The sequence below is a fragment of the Ictidomys tridecemlineatus genome, chromosome 8 (assembly GCF_052094955.1).
Source record: "Ictidomys tridecemlineatus isolate mIctTri1 chromosome 8, mIctTri1.hap1, whole genome shotgun sequence".
Classification (NCBI taxonomy): Eukaryota; Metazoa; Chordata; class Mammalia; order Rodentia; family Sciuridae; genus Ictidomys; species Ictidomys tridecemlineatus.
In genome coordinates, this window is record NC_135484.1 from 114,503,129 (window position 1) to 114,522,088 (window position 18,960).

General features: G+C 54.7%; 1 protein-coding gene across 1 annotated transcript; it reads left to right on the forward strand.

Moving 5' to 3' along the window:
* Positions 1-5,714: 5,714 nt before the first annotated feature.
* Bnip5 (BCL2 interacting protein 5) lies at positions 5,715-18,299 on the forward strand. Its single transcript, XM_078018529.1, has 11 exons — positions 5,715-6,318; positions 6,974-7,216; positions 9,093-9,157; positions 9,386-9,632; positions 10,507-10,638; positions 11,583-11,644; positions 11,814-12,042; positions 12,600-12,719; positions 13,782-13,846; positions 14,634-14,897; positions 16,331-18,299. The coding sequence occupies exons 1-11, from the start codon at positions 5,730-5,732 to the stop codon at positions 16,364-16,366; spliced, it is 2,052 nt and encodes a 683-aa protein (XP_077874655.1). The 5' UTR covers positions 5,715-5,729; the 3' UTR covers positions 16,367-18,299.
* The last annotated feature ends 661 nt before the right edge of the window (positions 18,300-18,960 follow it).

Below are 18,960 nucleotides of genomic sequence, written 5' to 3' on the forward strand. Positions count from 1 at the left end.
ATATACTAGGAAGTCAGAAGCAGAATTGGGTCTCACTCAGGGTCTGACTTCTTGGGTTTCTTTGTCCTTCTTGGCCCTCAGTTTCTTCTTTGTAAAAACGATGGAGCAGAGTTTAATGATGTGGTGCCTATGGGCTGTCACTCAAAGAGCTCTGAACAAACTTGAACTTGAAATCTCTGAGCTCAAGGGCCAACCCTGCTATTAGCTGTCACCCTGAGCAAGGAATTTCACTTTCTTGGGCCTCAGTTTTCTCCTCTGAAGAATGGGGACAGCACAGAATCCCTCTCCGGCTGGCGTCCCCGAGAGTGGTGTGAAGGGACCTCATGTACCTGGGCGGGGCCCTTAGTACCTACAGCTGCATTGAGGTTCTGTGGTCTCTTTGGTTCTTGGAAGTCAGGCAAGGACAGGGAGGCCTTAGAAAAAGAACTCTGGGACCTGCTGTTCTCTGTCAGGGTCTGGGGCCAGAGGTGGTTATAAACCATCACCTTGGCGCACCCCTCAGGCAGCATGGCACCGCCATGACTTAGAGGACATGATGGCATGGGAGGGGGTGGATGGAAGAGCCAACCTGTAGGCTGGATGGAGGGGCAGAGTTCCTGGCTTTTTGAATGACACCCCCAGCCCTACCCCGGAGGTGCCCCACAGTGCCCAGAAACTCTTGCTGGTAAGACATTCATTCTCTGGAGCATCACAGGGTCCTGAAGAGATGGAAATATTTTGGAAAACAAGCACTGCGTGATGAGTGTGTTTGGTGGTGACAACCCCTCCCCCGGACAGTGCCCCGGGGCTGCTCTGAGGCCTCCTGCACCCTGAGGCTGTGCGCAGGGAGGTGCCGTCTGCAGGTCCCACTGGTCCTGCCGAGGCTGGGTGATGGCGTGAGCCTCCATCCACCTGTGCCGGGGCCCCAGGTGCTTCAGTGGACAGAGACAAGCTGGAAGTCTCTAGGAAAGGGGATGCAGATGCCTGAGGGGCCTGGTAACGATTAAGGACTCACCAAGAGATGGGGCCATCAGGTTGATGGGTTGGCACAGAGGACTCCAGGGAGTCAGCCACCACCGACAGCCTAAGGGGAATGTACCTTGAAACCAGGTGGGCCGCTGTGGGCAGCTCTGTCTGGAAGGGCTCCAAGAATGTGGCATGGAGTACACCTGCCGCCGTATGGGTAGTGGGCTGGATGCTGCACAGGTCCCTTTCAACTCTGGGAGCCTATGAGGGGCCCACAAAAGAGAGGGGGTCTCCTCAGTTGTCATCATCTAACACCTGGGAGGCAGGCGTGGAGGGAAGAGATGACGGCCTGCCACCATCCAGGTCTGCCATGGGGTGGCTCCCAGGGGCTCCGAGGGGTCCCCTGGGAGCCCCTGCACATGTGGAGGGTGAGAGCTGCAGATGGGGGCACCCTCGCAGGAGCCCAGGTTGAAGGCCTTGTGCTTGGACCAGCCCTGCTGTCACCCTGGGGGTTCTGAGCACAAACAGTGAGGGCGGCTTGTGGCCCTGAGAAGGAGCCCGTGAGTGCCGGGTGTCTGCCGGGGCTTTGTGAGGCTCCCCTGGGCCCAGAGTCTTTTTCTTTGGGGTGCAGGTGTCTGGCCCTGGGCACATGTGGACAGGTGACTGTGTGCACAGGTTCCACAGGACACATGTGAGGATGTGGTTCTCCATGAAATAGAAGATTTGCTCCCATTAAGTCTGTGTGTGCACAAGGGTATGTGTGTGTGCACAAGGGTGTGTGTGTGTGCACACAGGAGGCCCCTTGGTGTACAAGGGACTAAGATGGGACTTAGAATTGGGAGAACTGCATTTGAGTCCCAGCTCTCTGCTTCCAGCTATGGTCTTGGGCACATCTCCGTCACTCGGGGCCTCAGTTTCCCACTGCAGCCAGCCGTTGTCACAATATTGACAGATTAAATGAGAAAACGGAGCTGAAAGGGCTCCTGGGCAGAGCTGGTTTGTTTGCACACGTCTGTGCGCGGTTTATTCATTCTATAAACGTGGGGGCCTCCCCAGCCCGGGGACACAGCAGGGAACCCGGCTGGCGTGGGGCCTCTCTGGTGGTGACAGATGGCAAGCTTGGTCCTGTGATTATTCCATCACATTGGGGCAGAGAAAATCCGAGATGCTCTGAGTCCATGCACATGTGTGGAGGGTAGACTCTGGCCCACACGTGTGTGCCGCACGCAGTCCTCTGGAGCAGCTGTGTGGGTGTGTGGCAGGTCGGCTGCTGCCCATGTCTTTGTGTCAAAGGACAGGGTGGAGGGAGAGTGACAAAATGACTTTCAGTTGTTCTAGAGCGGCCGGGCCGTCGCTGCAGCAGCCAACAGTGTGTGGATGAGGTCAGCGCTTAAGATAGAAAATCAACGAAACCAAGCTGTGTGTTTGGGAAAAAAAAAAGAAAGAAAAATAGGTGAACTTCCTGCTGCAGGTCGGCCGTTTCTCTTTTGGTCTGTTGTTGTTGTTGTTGAACGTGTCACTGGTGTGATGTCATGTCTTAGGAGTCCTGTGATCTGCGGATCACTCGGGTATTTCTGAGCTGATTTGGACTTTGCTCTGAAATCCACTCCCTGCCAAGGCAATAAACATGTTTACAAGGCAGCCGGGTTTCCACACGAGGAGGGTGTGCTGCTGTCTCGGGGTTACAGGTCTGGGCCAGGGTGGCCCTCCCCCACCGTCAGGCCGAACATGAGCCCCTTGGACACAGAAGAGAGGTCTCAGAGGAGGAGCAGTTAGAGAGGCAAGGGAGACCTGCGCTGAGCTTGGTCACGGTCACCTGGGGAGAAGGAAGTGGATGTGAACCCCCCCCCCCCTTGAGGGAGGCTGAGGAAGGGGAAGGAGTCTGGGTCTGGATGGAGGAGGCCTTGGGAGATCCTGGGACACCTCATCACCAGGGAACTTGCATAGCTCAGGCTGCGGCTGATCCCCCTGCGTCTGGGGTTGCAGCAGCTCCTGCTCGGCTCTCTCTTCATCTTCTCTCACCTCCCTCTGAGTTTAGGACATTAGGGAGCAGTAGCTGAATTAAGGCGGTTTTCTTGAAAAAACATCAAGAAGGAAAACCGTTTGCGGGTGGAATTTTACTGATGCTCAGATTAGAAGCAGCATCATGTGCTCTGAAGGAGGTGGGAGGATTCTGCCCTCACCAGCAATGGTGGAAAACGTCTCCATGGTGATGACAGCCTCTTCAAAGAGCGCTGCGCCTCTCCTCCCCTTAGCGGGGTAAGGATGCTCTAGCCCCTGTGGGATGGGCCCCCTTGAGCCAAGTTAGCGCAGGGAAAAGAAGGGCTGAGCCGAGCACGGACGTCTTGTGTGTTTGGCTGGTTTTATAATCTCATTGAACAGCTCCTCGGCCAACCCTGTGCAATTTGCCCTGATCATAGGAACATGCAGAAAAAGCCGAGAGAACCTGACACTGTTTAGTAAATATTCCTCCCTTCAGCTTATTTGAACTTAAAATCAAATGGCCCTTCAAACGAAATTTACTTTCTTTTAAGACCATGTGTTACCAAAGAGGAGGACAGGAGGGGACAGAGCATGGCCTTCTGCAGTGCTTATCTCCCCAGTACCACCTACGGGAAGACCAGAACATTCTCTTTGAGGCCTTATGCTGCACCCTGACCAGGATTGTATCCCTAGCTCCAAGCAAATTCCCAGTGCATTGTGGGTGCCCAGGACATGTTTGCTGAAAGAAATAAATGGGAACAAAGACAAATATTTTCCTCTCCTTATCCCACCTGAACTGTATGATGGAAGAATAGAAGGAAGCCAGCCTCTAAGGTGTTCAAGAACATTAGTCAATTTCCATGTAAGCAGAGGCCTGTGTCTCTAAAGTCTCGCATGGAGCCCAGATGCTCCTTTTTTTAAAAAAAAAAAAAAAATTTTTTTTAGTTGTTGAGAGACCTTTATTTTATTTATTTATTTATATGCGGTGCTGAGAATCGAACCCAGTGCCTCACACATGTGAGGCAAGTGCTTTACCACTGAGCCACAACTCCTGCCCCCAGATATTCCTTTTAAGGAACATTAAACAACAAACACAGCCTTCCAAATTGCCTGCCTCATCCCTGGCCCGAGTTCTCATTTTCTCCAAGGTAAACCACTTTTTTTGGGAGAATGGGCAGGTACCAGGGATTGAATTCAGGGGCACCTGACCACTGAGCCACATCCCAGCCCTATTTTGTAGTTTATTTAGAGACAGGGTCTCACTGAGTTGCTTAGCGCCTCACTTTTGCTGAAGTTGGCTTTGAACTTGCGATCCTCCTGTCTCAGCCTCCCCAGACACTGGAATTATCACCCACTTTTTACGGCCAGCAATGTTGGGACACCCAGTGGGGACACCCAGTGGCCTCTGACTGCGGCAGTCTGGGGCTGCAGCAACGTCCAGTCCTTGCTCCCCAGACCGGGGCTGGAAGGAGGGAAGCCACCCTGAATGTCACTGTCACCTTCCAGGCTCCCTGTGCTTCCCTGGTTCTTTCCTACCCTTTGTGCCCTCCTCACATTCCCCTGGATCCTGCGCAGATGAACTCGCAATTGTAGAAGCCTATTTTTTGCTCCTGTGCTTGCTGGACTCGTACATAGAAGGCATTTTAGAGTAAATGAATCGGTTGGTCAAGGCAGGGGATGTGGCATAAATGCACGATTTCTATCCCACGCTGCTAAATAGTCCTTAGTCCGTGGTAAAGCCACAGTCCCAAAGCAGAGGAGGCAACCTGGGGACCTAACTCCACGGGCATCCCTGGAAGCTCAGGTTTGGGACTCAGAACCATATTTTATTTTTCTTTTTACTTCACCAAAGGACAACTTTGGAAAAATTGGGAAGCCCCAGGAATTTCATATTAAAGACACCTAAATGGAGTGCAGTGGGCTCAGCCCACCTGCCCAGGGTGCTTCCAGGAAGAGGGGTCTCTCATCTTTCCAGTGGCAGCTGCTTTGTCCCAGGGTGGAAGGAGGCCCCTTGGGGGCAGGGGAGGGACATGTTCGGACATGTTTCTAAAGCCCCGTTGGCTGCAGAGGGCAAGTGGCTGAGAGGACAGTCCAGAGGTGGAGACTACCGTCCAGGTCAGCACAGATGGGGGGGCTGGACAGATGTGCTTTGAAAGTGAGGCCTACAGGCTTTGCTGATGGGCCCAATGTGGGAATGAGAGAGAGAGAGAGAGAGAGAGAGAGAGAGAGAGAGAGAGAGGGAGAGCGCGCAGTCAGGGACAATTTCACATTTTGGGCCTGAGCAGTTGGAAGCACAGAGATAACCATTGACTGAGCTGAGATAATCCTGACAGCAGGCGGCAAGTCTGGGGCATGTTTCAGATGAGGACCTGAGTCAGCCGTGGCACGGGGCACACGTGAGCTGCCTAAGCAGCCGGACTTGGCCGGACTCCAGTGGCATTTGTTCCCTGTTGCTGCTGTAACAAAATTCCACTCACCCAGTGGCTTTGGGACAACCCGGATTGTCTGCAGAGTCCAAATCCGGGGTCCAAAGTCAGGGGACTGAATGAAGGCGAGGGTGGGGCCCTATCCTCCGGGGAGGCCCTCCAGGTGCCCCTGACCAGCCGTGAGGTCTGGTTGTGTCTTCCTCCTCGAGGTTGTTGAGGACTTTAAACAGGACAGCAGCTTCGGGCAAGTGTCACCTGGAGGGGCTGACACGGGCCACAGGAGCGGCAGGTTGCGGGGTCTTCAGCACTGCTAGCCAACCTCGCCATCTCCCTCTGGCCTTTCCTAAGGGGACTGTTTGTTTTGGTTGTAGCCCGATGGAGACCCCAGGGGGACCACAGAAGCCCTTGGCCTGCAGGAGAGCCCAGTCTCTGGACAGGCCTCAGGCGCCCAGGAAGGACTCTGGGTCGGGGAACTGCCAGTGCCTCTCCTTTTCCACCGCTCCCTGCCGGAGGCCCCTTCGCCGCACGTCCAGCGACGGGGCCAGACACTCCGGGATCCCAGCTCAGTCTGCAGAGGCCCAGGGCACCGTCACCACAGCCCTCACCCTGGAGGGGATGAGGGGCCTTCTGCCCAGTGAGCAGAGGCCCCAGCAAGACGCCAAGAAGCACAAGGCCCAGAGGCGGGCCCAGCAGGGGTGGCTGAAGGCCGTGCTGAACTTCTTCCTGAGGACAGGCCCAGAGGAGCCCAGAGAAAAGGCCAGCAAGAGGCCCAAGGGGAAGGAGGAGCCCTCAGAACCCCCGGACGGCCCAGGAGAGCCGGCCCTCAGGACCAGAGCCCGCGACAAGAAAGCCAGTCGCAAGAGACACAGTCACAGGAAGCACGATGCTGAGGACCCGGAGGCAGGGCTGCCCAGGACAGAGGCTGCCTCCACGGAGGAGGCTGACCCGGGCCCAGCTGGCAGGGGTGAGCGGACCGCCTCTTCTTAGTGACCCCTGCTCCACTCCAGGGGGCTCTCAGCGCTGTGGCCGAGGGCCTGAGGTCACATCCCTGGAGGGACTTGTGTTCCCCCACCGGGTGGCCTGGGCTGGTGACTCTCCCCTCTGAGCCTCCCTTTTTTGTTTTTAATTCACAAAATGGAGGTAAAATATACTAGTTGTGGCCCCCACAAAAGTGCTAGTGAGCGGAGTCATTGTGAAGCACTGTTGAGTTTGAGGATCACAGATGAGGACAAATGGGGAGGTGGGGGCGGGGAGCGTGTCCTCCCCCCCCCCCCCCCCCCGTCCCTATCTGGCCACCAGGGTGCTCCTTCTAGACTTTGGTTCTTGGATGGGCTTGAGCCGGTGGCCGTCCCCTCCAGAGCCTTTTCTTCCTCTTGTGTGCCATCAGAGCTCTGGGCTCTGAGGTGACTTCCCAGCCCGACTCCTAGGACGCGGGGGTTGAATGTCACCCATACCTGGAGGGAAATGGTGCTTTGCCTTTTTTTTTTTTTTTTAATGGGGAGAAGAGCCTCCAGGGAGATCCCAGATCAGGGGGGGACAATTGAGAGGGACGCCTGGGTGGAGGTGGCCTCTTGGCAGATTTCAGAGTCTTGGGTTCAGCTCCCAGATGGCAGCCACAGGGCCTCATGTGCAGCCAATTCTGCGCTGTTTTCTCAGATGGATTCAGAAAGTCACAGGAACGTCACCCACGTGTCCACTCCCACGCTCACGCCCACCGGCTTTCATCTCTATTCCAGGAGGACACGGACACGATTCCTTTCTGCACCCGTCCTTGCCCATCGAAGTGGGTGGTGCCGGCTTCTCAGGCGTTTCTCCCCAAGCCGCGGGTGCCCAGCCAGAAGAGCACCTCAGGAAGCCCGACCGTGAGTCCATCAATAGTGTCCTTTCGGTCTTGGGGGAGGGGCTGTCACCCAGTGAGGTGGAAGGCTCTGCGTGGTCACTGAGACCTTGGATCTCGGTGGCTGATTTCTTTTGCCTCTTCTGCGGCTTCTGGCCACATTGGCTTATTTTAAGAGTCTCACAGAAGGGAGTCTGGGGATTTGGAAAGGCTGTTGGCAGAAGCTCCTGCCTTATGTGTTAACGAGAGTGGGACTTTGTTTTTAGTCTCTCAAAGTTTATTTTATTTTAAAAATACGTAGAACCGTAGGGACCCGGGGGGTGCAGCTGGATGGCAGAGACCTCGCCCTGCATGCAAGGGGCCCTGGGTTCAGTTCCCAGCACCTCACACAAAAATAAAAATGAACTAAACAGAGAAATAAATAAAGAAAATAAAAATATATTGAAGCGTGGTAGGAATATGTGTCAATGCACGCTTGTATTCCCACAGTTGTCTGGCTGTGGGCTTCGGAGGTGTAGGTATGTGTAATTTTGTTGTGGAACCATTTGAGAACAAAATGATCCTTCATCTCTAAAGACTTAAACCCGCACCGTTAAGAAATGAAGGTGGCGTCCTAGGCACCTACAATATCATTATTGCTTCTTATAAATCAAAAATGACCCCTTGTTCATCTAATTCCCTGTTAAAAATGGCCATATTTTAAAAAGCTAGAAAATGGAGCCAAATCTGTGCTGTTTTCTCAAGTGGATTAAGAAAGGCACAGGAACAGTCACCCAAGTGTCATCTGTCAAAGAATAGCTAGTAGACACCGAGCTAGTTATTGTGTAGGGTATTTAGTTATTTCACAGCGAATTATTTTCTCACCCTAGAGGGAATCAGCTGATTGATTGAGGAAATGAACTAGAAGCCAAATGGGATTCATGAGTGAGAGGGAAGTGACTGAGGGGTGAGAGAAATCCGCAGGTGGCCCAGGGGGACCTGTTTCCATCTCCTGTATAAACCCCTCGGCTGGCAGCCAGCAGAGGACCGTCTGGGCACACTGCCCTTGAACAAGTCCAACAAAGGAAATAATTTCCATCGTTTTTGCCTCCTCCTTAATGATTTGGGCCTTGGGCCGAGACCTGGACACAGTGGCACACGCATACCTGCAATCCTAGCGGCTCTGGAGGCTGAGGCAGGAGGATTGCAAGTTCAAGACCACCCTCAGCAATTCACTGAGACCCTGGCTCAAAATAAAAAATGACATAAAAAGGCTGGGGATGAGGCTCAGTGGTTAAGTGCCCCTAGGTTCCATCCCTGGTACCAAAAAAGAAAGAAAGAAAATGGGGGCTGAGATATAGTGGAGGCATCCATAGGTCTGTGCCACACATCCTGATGTCCTTCTCTCCTTCTCCTTGGTTAGAATAGGGAATTATCATTTTCCCCACTTGAATTTTGCAGGGTGGAGGAAGGTCAGTATTAGGCTTGCAAAGTGTTTCCAAGCCCTGCCCCTCATTGGATGGCCTCTAATGGAGGCAGAACAGGGATGATGTCAACCTGACACAAGGAAAGAGAAGAAGGCCCAGGGAGGGTAAGAGACTTAGCCAAGGTCACACAGCTCGCTGAACTCAAAGTAGATGTTCACAGATTTGTTAGTAGGGCACAAGTGGAAGGCCTGGAAGGCTGACATTTCCTGCATATAATATCATGCTTTGGGACAGAATCCTTCCCTTGGGGATCCTCCCACTCTCTCTCAGGACAGCTCCTGGAATGTGGTGCTTTCCCCCTTCCAACCCGAGGAGCTGTTTTGAGAGGCCCCTCCCCTGATCCACAAGGCCCGAGCTGGTCTCATGTCCAAGAGGGTCGTGGAAAGTGCTCTCTGTGCATTTGGAGAAGGTGACAGGGCATGTGCTCTCTTCCAGAAGATGCTGTCATCCAGAGGATCGTGGAATTGCTCAAAAAAGTGGGAGACCAGTGGGAGGAGGAGGTGAGGGGCGAGCATCTGTGCACAGCCCAGGACGCTGCTGCCTCTCCTGGTTCCAGCCCCACCTGTCCTTCCCGCCTGCCCTTGCGCTGTCTGAAGCCTCCATCTGCTTCTCCGGCTCAGCGCTTCCCCCAGCCCCCTAAGTGCTTGGCTGCTCCCCAGTTTTCCCGGGAAGCTCTCCCTCTCTTGGTACTTAGGGACCTGACTCAGTTTCTGTTTTCTTTCCAGCAGCAACTTCAAGTCCCTCGGCTAGAGGTGGCTCTTCAAAACCCCTCCCCGGTCTGCAAGAGGAAGTCCCAGGAGAGAAAGGCCAGCCTCAAGAGAGCCTTTTCCCTTAAGAAGTACGGCCCCGGCCCCGAGGAGTCCAGGAGAGCAGGGGCTGCCGATGTCCCCAGTGCAGAGGCCCGGCCACCCAAGAAGTCCAGCTTTCTGCCCATGTGTGTCGGTAGCCACCGGTCCTCCATCTCCAGCAGCCCTGGTGAGCAACTCTGGCAGTTGCCATAGCAACACTGCAGCTGCCTCCAGCTCTGGAACCTTCCCAGGGCTGGGATTGGCTGCTAGAGGGCCACGGTCTGTCCTGAGCTGTGTGGGACGGGCTGCAGAGGACAGGGGGGACCCCAGCAGGCCGCCATTCACGTCTCACAGCCTCCGCCTCCTCCTGCTGGGGGGTGGGGTGGGGGGCGCACAGGATGTTCAGGAAGGAGATGGAGCAGGGATGCAGGGCGCCTGAGAGGTGCTTTCCTTGTCCTCCCATGTCTCTGTCCTCACAGCCATCTTAGGAATTGAGGTTATGGTCCCCATCTTACAGATGACAGAATGGGGCATAGGGAGGCAAGGTCATGTTCAAGGTCACCTGACTCATTAGCACAGAGCTAGCAGGAGAAAGGATCAGCCAGATTGGTCCTTCCTGGGGGTTGGAGAGGACCAGCCTCATAGGGGGTGCTGGACCAGGGGGACTACTGCCCAGAGAGGAACGGGTGGTACTCAACACCAAGGAGTGGTCCAGAGGTGGGTGCCCGGCCCCGGGGGAGGGAGCTTCAGGCTCAGTGATTCTGACTGTGATCCTTGATTCATGCCATAGAATTAGGCCCCTTCTCTCTGGGGATCAAGTGAACATGGTGGAGGGGTGGAGCCCAGGGAGGGAGGCGGGGCCCCCAAACCAGGAAGGCCGGCTCTCTGAAGGCACAAAGGCTTGGAGCTTGGTCTGGGCCAGTAACCCTGGGACACAGCCCAGCGCCCAGCTCACCTGAGTGGCAGCAGGGCCTCAGGGCCAGCTACCAAGGTACCACCTCAGAGTCAGGGCCAGGTCCTGGCCTCTCCGATCCCTGAGACCATTCCGTTCTGCTTCCCAGGCTTGGAAGGACCCGAGGTCCACGAGGCCCTGTCTGCAGATGGGGAGGGCCCAAGCCCCTCTGAACCGCCCACCCACGCCAGATGCCAGGGACCCGTAGAGGAGCTGCCGCTGGACGGGGCCTCAGAGTCCAGTCAGTATCCTGCCCCTTTCCTCAGAGACCCTTGGGAAAATGCTGGTCTGACTCTTTCACTTGCAGAAGAGAAACTGAGGCAGAGAGAGGCAGTGGCCTGTCCAGACTTCCCATGAGAGCCGCCTCAGGGCCCAGGGCCCAGGCCTGGACCAGGCTCCTGTTCCGTGCTCTCTTAAGCATCCCAACCATCCACAGCTGCAGTGAGGACACGCATGTGGCCGAGGCAGCCAGTGGGCGGTGGAGGAAAGCGCTGTCCTTGGCAAGGGCTCCACAGATGGTGTGAGCTCTAGGCCCCACTTTCAACCTGAGTTCTGACCCCTTCTAGTTCTATGAAGTGGATAGATTGCTTCATCTCTGACTCAGTTTTCTCACCTGTGAGATGGGCTGATCACAGAATCTTCTTCCTGGGGTTTCTAGAAGTTCTAAATGAATTCAGGCCTACGAGGCCTTCAAGGCAGCCCCTGCTCACAGCCAGTTCATGTCAGTGGGGTCCAGTGTTACTAGGTGGGCCAGCTTGGGAACAGAAAGGATAGGGAGTGGGTGGGGCGGGAGGGGGGCTGTTGTGACTTTACTGTTGGCAGCCAGGCCTGGGCTTGTATCATGGTCCGTTCTGAGCAGCTGAAGATGCTGAAAATACCTTTAGGATCTCTGCTTTTGCTTCCATCCTGCCCGGAAGGGAATTGGGAAGGCTGGGCTCTTCCGAATGAGGGGGTGCAGGGTGAGGGGTGTGGGGAGCAGGCCCAGGTGCCTTCTTGAGAGGCACCTGGTTGGTGAAGGAGAAGGGAACTTGTCCCCAGGAAGCCAGCTCTGCCTTCTGAGGAGCTCATGAGCACCCCGAGGGGCTGGGGTGTGAAGAGGTCACCCGGGGAGCCTTGGTGTTGGGCGACATGGAGGCTGAGCTCAGAAGACTTCTCTGAGCACTTTGGTCTTTTTTTTTTTTTTAGACAAATTCTTCCAGAAGATCCTTGCCCTACTCCAAGATGCCGAGGAGCAGGAGGGAGAGCAGGTGAGGACCCCAAGCTGCCCCTCCAGCTCCTTTCAGCCCCCTACCCACTCCAGACCACCCTCACTGCTCTTCTCAGGGTCCCCCTCTCCAGCCCGAGGGTCTCTTCCCCAGCTCACCTGCAGTCTCCTCAAGGTCAAGGCCCACTCACTTTCCCTCACCCCCCCCACAGCAACCCCAAGTGCAGGAGGTGGAGGTGGCTGTGGAGAACCCGGCCCCAGTCTGCAGGAAGAAATCCCAGGAGAAGAAGTCCAGCCTCCGGAGAGCCTTTTCCCACAAGAAGCACAGCTCCAAGGAGCCCAGGAGGGCAGGGACCGTCCCAGAGGCCGGGACACCCAAGAGGCCCAGCTACCTGCCCTTGTGTGTGGGTGGCCACCGGTCCTCCATCTCCAGCAGCTCGGGTGAGCAGGCCTGGCGTTGCCATAGTAACAAAGGCTCCCTGGAGGGCAGGGGGTGGCCTCTGTGTGGCCACGGCCGTCTTGCCTTCTGCTCTCTGCTCTGGGCAGAGGAGGGGTGTGGGGTGGAGAGGAGTGAGGACCACTGGCAGGTAGACAGGGGTTCCTTGGCATTTATGGAGTGCCTACTGTATGCCACTGTCATGCATAACTCATGTAACCTGCTCTCAGCCCAGGGGGGTCCGGCTTAGGACCCCCATTTGACAGATGGAGAAAGTGCAGTTTGGACAGAAACCCCGGCTTCTTTCCCGGGCTTCTTTCCTCAATGGCTTCATTCCAGACGGTGGGGAAGCCGAGGGCTTGGTGTGTGGAAGGAGTTAGTTCTCTGGAGAGAGCAAAGGGAGCTCTGTGAACTCCTCCTCGCAGGGCGGGGTGGTCAGGGGACTTCCCGAGGACCTGGGAAGCAGGGCCCAATGACCATAGCTTCTGGTGGGCCTAGATGCCACTCTATGGGGGAGTCTGATTTGGGTGCAAAACACTCACCCCGATTCTTTCGCCCTCAGATCCAGAACATTCTGAGTTCCAGGAGCCTTTGGCTGCCGAAGGGTTCCCAGCAGCATCCTCCCAGACCAGAAGCCACACACCAGAAGGAGGAGCCCTGCCGGAGGACACGTGTGAATCTAGTTAGTGCCACCTGCTCTCCGCTGGGCCGGCTTCCTGGGTGCTTCTCCTCTGCATGGACTCACAGGCTGAATGGGGAGCAGTTCCCAGGAGGGAGCAGAGGGGCAGCTGGGAACCGCCCCAGGAGACCCCGGAGCAGGGCAAGGGCAGGGCTCAGGTCGAGAGACCCGGCTGTTCTGCCAGCTGGAACTTGACCTCTTCACGTGGTCACGTGAAATCCTCGCTTGCCCTGGTCTCCGGGGGTGATGTCCTGGCAATCAGGCTCTCCACGGGGAGCCAGGGGAGCCCCGATTTGTGGCCTTTGTAGATTTGGGTTGTATCAATAATCCCCCTGGCCGATTTCCAGCTACCAACAGTTTGCAGTGACTGCTCCATCAGTTTCTGCACAGTTACAGTGACCTCCGTGTGAGGCGCCCAGGCCACCACGCCACTAACCGGGGGTGGGGGTGGGAGCGTTCCTGCTGCCACAGCAACCATGGTGTGTCCCCTGCTTGCATTCTGATCAGCTGCTTTTATCTTTATTTATTTATTTGTTTTTGGCACCAGGGATTGAACCCAGGGACACTTAACTATTGAGCCACATCCCCAGCTCTTAAAATTTTATTTTATTTTTTAAAATTTAAGACAGTGTCTCTCTGAGTTGCTTAGGGCCCTGCTCAGTTGCTGAGGCTGCCCTTGAACTTGCAATCCTCCGGCCCCCTGAGCTGCTGGGACTACAGGCATGTGTCTCTGTGCCCTGCTGATTAGCTGCTTTTAGTCCAAGCTTCCATTCCTGACATTGGGAGGCCTCGGTTTTCCCATCTGTCAAATGGAGCTGGATGTGGTGATAGGGGAGGCAGCACAGGTCAGAGGCCCTTCTATTTCTCTGGAGCAAGCCCAAATAAAGCTCCCACCCGCCAGTGCTGGTTTAAGGAAAGATTTTCTTTGCCTGTCATAACTCATCTGTGCGCCACGTTTTAAGATAATGTACTATTTATATTGGGGGACGGTTGCTGCAGTGTTTGATTGTGGGGACCGGGGTGTCAGCCCACATGCAGTTCCTCACCCTCCCTTCCTTTCGCTAGAGGAGGGCATCATCTGCACCCTAGTGGAGCTGCTCCAGGAAGTGGATGGCGAGCTGGGGGACCAGGTGAGCACCCCTCAGCCCTCCCCAGGTCTCTCTGAGACCTGGGTTCAGTCCCCATCTCTGGGTGGTCTTAGACGTGTCTGATTACCTCTCTGAGCCTCAGTGTCCTCTTTTGTAAAATGGGGGATAATTATCTACTTGACCAAGTTTAATGCCCACATAGAACATGCCAGAATGCAGGAGGTGAGGCAGTGTCTGTTTAAAATATCACAATGCTCAGTGGCTCCTCCCCCACCAGCTAAGACCTTCCTAGTTCAGATCTTCAGCCCACGTCCCACCACCCTGCAGGCCTCCTTGTGCCCATGTCCCTCCGTCCCCTGGGACCTCCTCTTCTGCACAGTCCCACCCCGTCCCAGGTCTCATTCCCCATCAGTGTCTCCTGGGATCACCTAACAAATCAGCTCTCTGTACCCAAGTCCTTGACTGTGGTCAGCTTGGGGGGAACCCCAGCTCCCGTATATCAGCGTGAAGAAGTAACTGGCTGGAGGAGCCGTGGGGTGGTGCTGGGACTCCCCTGACATCCCTGCACTAGACATTTTACAGACAAGGTCTCCATCCTCCACGGATCCTGGGGGTCAGGGATATTACTCTCACTTTACAGATGACCCCACTGGCTCAGGAGGTCACAACTCATCAGGGTCAATTCTGTGTCCAGAGACCTGTGGACAGGTCTGGATGTGGGGCAGCAGGGGAGGCGGGGGAACTTAACTGAGGGGCCCAACCCGGCTACGGGGGCTGGGGACGGTCTCTGCGGGCAGCACTAATGGCCTGATTTCATTTCTGCTTCCAGATTGGGCGGCACCCCAGCTTTAAGAGTTTTTTTTACGAGTTCTCGGACTCCACCCTCAGGAAGCTGGTGGCCACCCTGCGCAGACGGAAGACTCACTCGCCCGGTGGGGCCAGGAGCCTCGCCCAGAGACCCTCCCCATATGCCTTTGGCTTGGTCCACAAATTCGCTGGCAGCCACAGCCGCACCATCTGCAGCCTCATGGGCTCCCGGGGCCACTGCGTCCAGCACAACTTCACCCAGTTCCCGTCCAGGGAGGCCCAGCCGGTGAGAGAGGGCGGGGAGACAGTGACAAATAGGACAAGGGACGACAGGGCGTGGGCCTCGGGTGGGATCTGCCTGCTCTCTTCTCCCTTGTGTACTCTGTTCGGAACTTGCAGGATTCAATTCCACTGTCACCTCCTCACGGAGGCAGTTCTAAAACACGACCCCCCGCCAAAAAAAAATCACTGATTTTGCTCCATGATTAGTATGGTCTTTATTCAGCACTGGGCGCCAACTGTAGGTACCTTTGCACATGTTTTAATTAATGACGTCTGCTCCCTTAGCTGGTCTTATTATTTCATAGGTTCTGCTCTTGGCTTCCCAGTTCTAGGGTTATAAAATTTATATAACAAAAAGGGAGGTTCAATTTCAGATAAGGGCGCCCGAGGTAGACCAGAAGGCTCTGAGGGCTGCTCAGGGCTCAGGAGTGCAGGTGTTTGAGGGAAGAGTGGCTTCACCCTCTGGTGGCCTCCGATCAGCAGGTCTCCCGTCCCCTTTTCCAAGGTCCTTCAGATCGCCCGCTTACCGTCACTCCACCCAGACTGAGTGATGGTAGAAGCTACTGAGCGAGGTGTGATTTTGGATAAAGCAGATGTGGTCTTTGTTGGTCTTGGACAAACCGGCCCAGAACTGCTAGCTGGAGGTCCCCTGGGCAAGCAGTCCTTTTTGCAGTGATGTCACCATCACTCAAAATGCATCTGTCATCGGCCATCCTCTCCTGGGGTTGCCTTTAGAAGCCCCTGGGAGGGCCCTGTAGAGAGCCAGTCCTGCTGCGTGACAGCTGCATCTTGCCAACGCTCTGCTCCACGTGGCTGACTTTCCTGTGGGGGACTCCTTGTGACTTTAGACCTCTCTTCTCAGCCTCACTGTCTTCTCTGGAGAGTGGGATGTTCTGGAGAATTTGCTCTCTAGGGTGGGCTAGGGAATGGCTCATACAGATGATCTCAGTTCTTTGTCAAAGATACTGTGGGAAGATGGGCTCAGTCGCCCTAAACCCGTCCTCTGGTTTCACTCACTGTTCATTCATCCATCCTTCATCCAACCAGCAAGTATTAAACTCAATCAGCAGATATTGACAGGGACCTGTGTGCTTCACTGTGCTAAGTGCTGCGAGGTGCTCGGGAAGGTTCTGCCTTCAAGGGCTTCACGTGCTCGTGGAAAAGAATGTTGACTGATGACGACATTAAGTAGCAATCAGAAGCCAGAGTGTCAATGAAGCCAGTTGGTCCTGGGCTGGGGAGGCTGTAGTGAGAAGGAGGATAGGTCAGCTCTGGAGGCAGGAGACAGGAGGCTTAGGCAGGAGGGGCTACAGGATGGAGGACCCAGAGGTGGAGCTCTTGCTGGTGTTGGTGGCAGCAGGTGGTCTACTGTTTGCAGAGAGGGGCCGACACAACATTGAGGTATGGCTAAAACTTCTGTCCTTCTTCTCTTCCCAGAACATGCCAAGTCCTGAGTGTCAAAGTCCAGATTGAAAGCTGTGCCTTATGCTCAAATGCCCTCCAACTAACAAACTGATTGGCAGCTTTCATTGGAGGCCCTGAAGATGCTCCATGACGCCCCGATCTATGCTTTACCAGCAGGCCCGAGACAGCAGCCGACGACACTGTGCACCATGCACCCTTGTCTGAGAATGTACCGAGCCTTCATCCACAGAGCTGGAGGCGGGGGCTGTGTCGGGGAATCAGCCCCGAGCTGGGGGTCAGGAGGCCTGGGCTCCGCCTGCCGAACCTGCCCCCGACCTGGCAAGGCCCTGTGCACACCACGGATTCTAGTTACCAAGAAGGAGGTCTATTGACATTTCCCCAGATATTAGTTTTAGCCTTTTCTTTTCTTTTCTTTTTTTGGTACCAGGGATTGAACCCAGGGGCACTTAACCCACTGAGCCACATCCCCACTCTTTCTCGATCCTTTGTTTTTGAGATGGGATTTTGCTAAATTGCTTAGGGCCTCGCTAAGTTGCTGAGACTGGCTTTGAACTCTTGATCCTCCTGTCTCAGCCTCCTAACCGCATCCAGCCCCAAGATATTAGTTTTAAATGAGTTTTAGTTTTGGAAATAGTTTTTGTTTAATCTCCGACCAGAACATCCCCATGCATTAAGCAAATGTGCGTCTGTGTGTAGCACATTGTTTACTCCAGTCACCAGTAGCTTAATGCTCTTGGGGATTTCCAACCACCTCCCAGGAGGGCTCTGCAGGCCCTAGATAGGGGCGGTCCATAGATGGATGAACCCCTGGTCGCTCAGAATCCTCCTAACCCTGTGTCCTATAATTAATTCTATGACCAGAAAAATGAAGTTGATACCTGTACCTCTCCCATCTCATGAGGTTTGCTAAAAATCAGAAAATGGATGTGAAGGGTCCTGAAAATTACATGGTACCGTGTCCATGGAGGATTTTTTTTTTTGTACCAGGGATTGAACTCAGGTGCGCTTTACCACTGAGCCACATCCATGGCTCTCCCCCCCTTTTAAAAAAATTTGAGACAACGTCTTGCTAAATTGCTCAGGGCATCACTTAGTTGCTGAGGCTGTCCTCAAACTTGTAATCCTCCTGCCTCAGCCTCCTGAGCTGCTGAGATGTTATTTTTATTAGAGCTACATGTGAGTAATTTCCAGGAAGTGAAGGGCTTTGAATTGGACTGAGATGGACATTTACCCAGATGTGCACTGCTCAAGAGGACCAGACCCCAGGAGGTACTGTCACAGCCGGAGCCTGCGGATTTATAGATTCAAGATGACAGTTTTTAGGCCGATGGAAGTGAAATGTCTTGTAAGGGGCTTGTTTTGTATTTGCATAATGATGAAGTGTGGGGTGCTAGAGGCTCCTCATCCTACACAACTGAACAGATCCAAAGCTTGAGTCCCATGGATCATTTGCTTCACATCACATCTCCCTGCAGGCCTGACAGGGCTGCAAACAGAGACCTGACTCCCGTGGACATGGCCTGGGACACGTGGCCATGGGGAGAGGACACTAAAACTTGGACAGCAAACTTGGTGGATCAAATAGCCCTGTTGGGCCTGTGGCCCAGCCTGAGAGGGCAGGGGAGGGAGGAAGCCCAGGGTAGGGGGGGCTCTGGGCACTTGGAGGGGCCTGGCCTCAAACCTAAGGCAAAGTTTCCGGAAGTTCAGCCAGATGTATTCTGTCCGGAAGGTTTTTAGTTTTTACGTCGTTTCTGAGGAGTGGGGGGTGGGCTGGGCTATTTATGGATTATTTATGCAGCAGCGCTCAGGAGCCCCGCGGTGCAGAGCCAGGTGGAACCGAGGTCAGGAACCTCCGTATCTAGCTTCTCATCAGGAGCCATGTCTTTGGGCTGTCGAGTGGTTGGTGTGAGTCTCCGATGCTGGCATCTGAGCCTCGTTTTTGTACTATATTATTTGATTAAATAAAGCAGTTGGCACAGAAGTGTGATCTGGGTTATTCCAATGGAGGCCAGGCAGATGTCCTCCTGCTGCGTCCTTGATGATGGGGTGGGGACGAGGGACCTGTCCCCCGCCCCCAGGCTTCTCTCTGCATCCTCTCCAGGTGTCCCGTCCTTGGGGTGACAACTCACTGAGGCAGAAAAATAAAGGGTCCTGGGCTGGGGTGTCAGGAGACCCGGGATTTAGTCCAGCAGCCCCAGACTGGTGACCTTAGGGGCAGGACATGTGCCCTGTTGGACCTGACATTCTGCCACTCCGTGGCTCCCACAGTGGCAGCTCATTGTGCGTCTGGGGAGATCCAGGTTGGTCTCGAGTCAACATGATCTCTCATCCGTCCTGCACTCTGGTGCCCAAATTCTGTCACTTAGCACCCAAATTTTTGTCCAGAAAACATGGTCTCCATAGAAAGCCAACGAATCGCCTTTTCCCTCTGTGACGGATGACACAGGATCTACTTCTCTTCAAACCCTTGAAGGCTCAATTATACTCTAAAGAGATCGGGAGAAGACAGCCTTGAAATCCTCACCTCACAGAGGAGGAAACCAAGGCTCAGAGTGGGCGAGTGACTGGTTCAAGGTCACACGGCCACCCACGACCCATCTTGGTGCCCTCCACCATCTGATCCATGAGATCCAACCCACAGT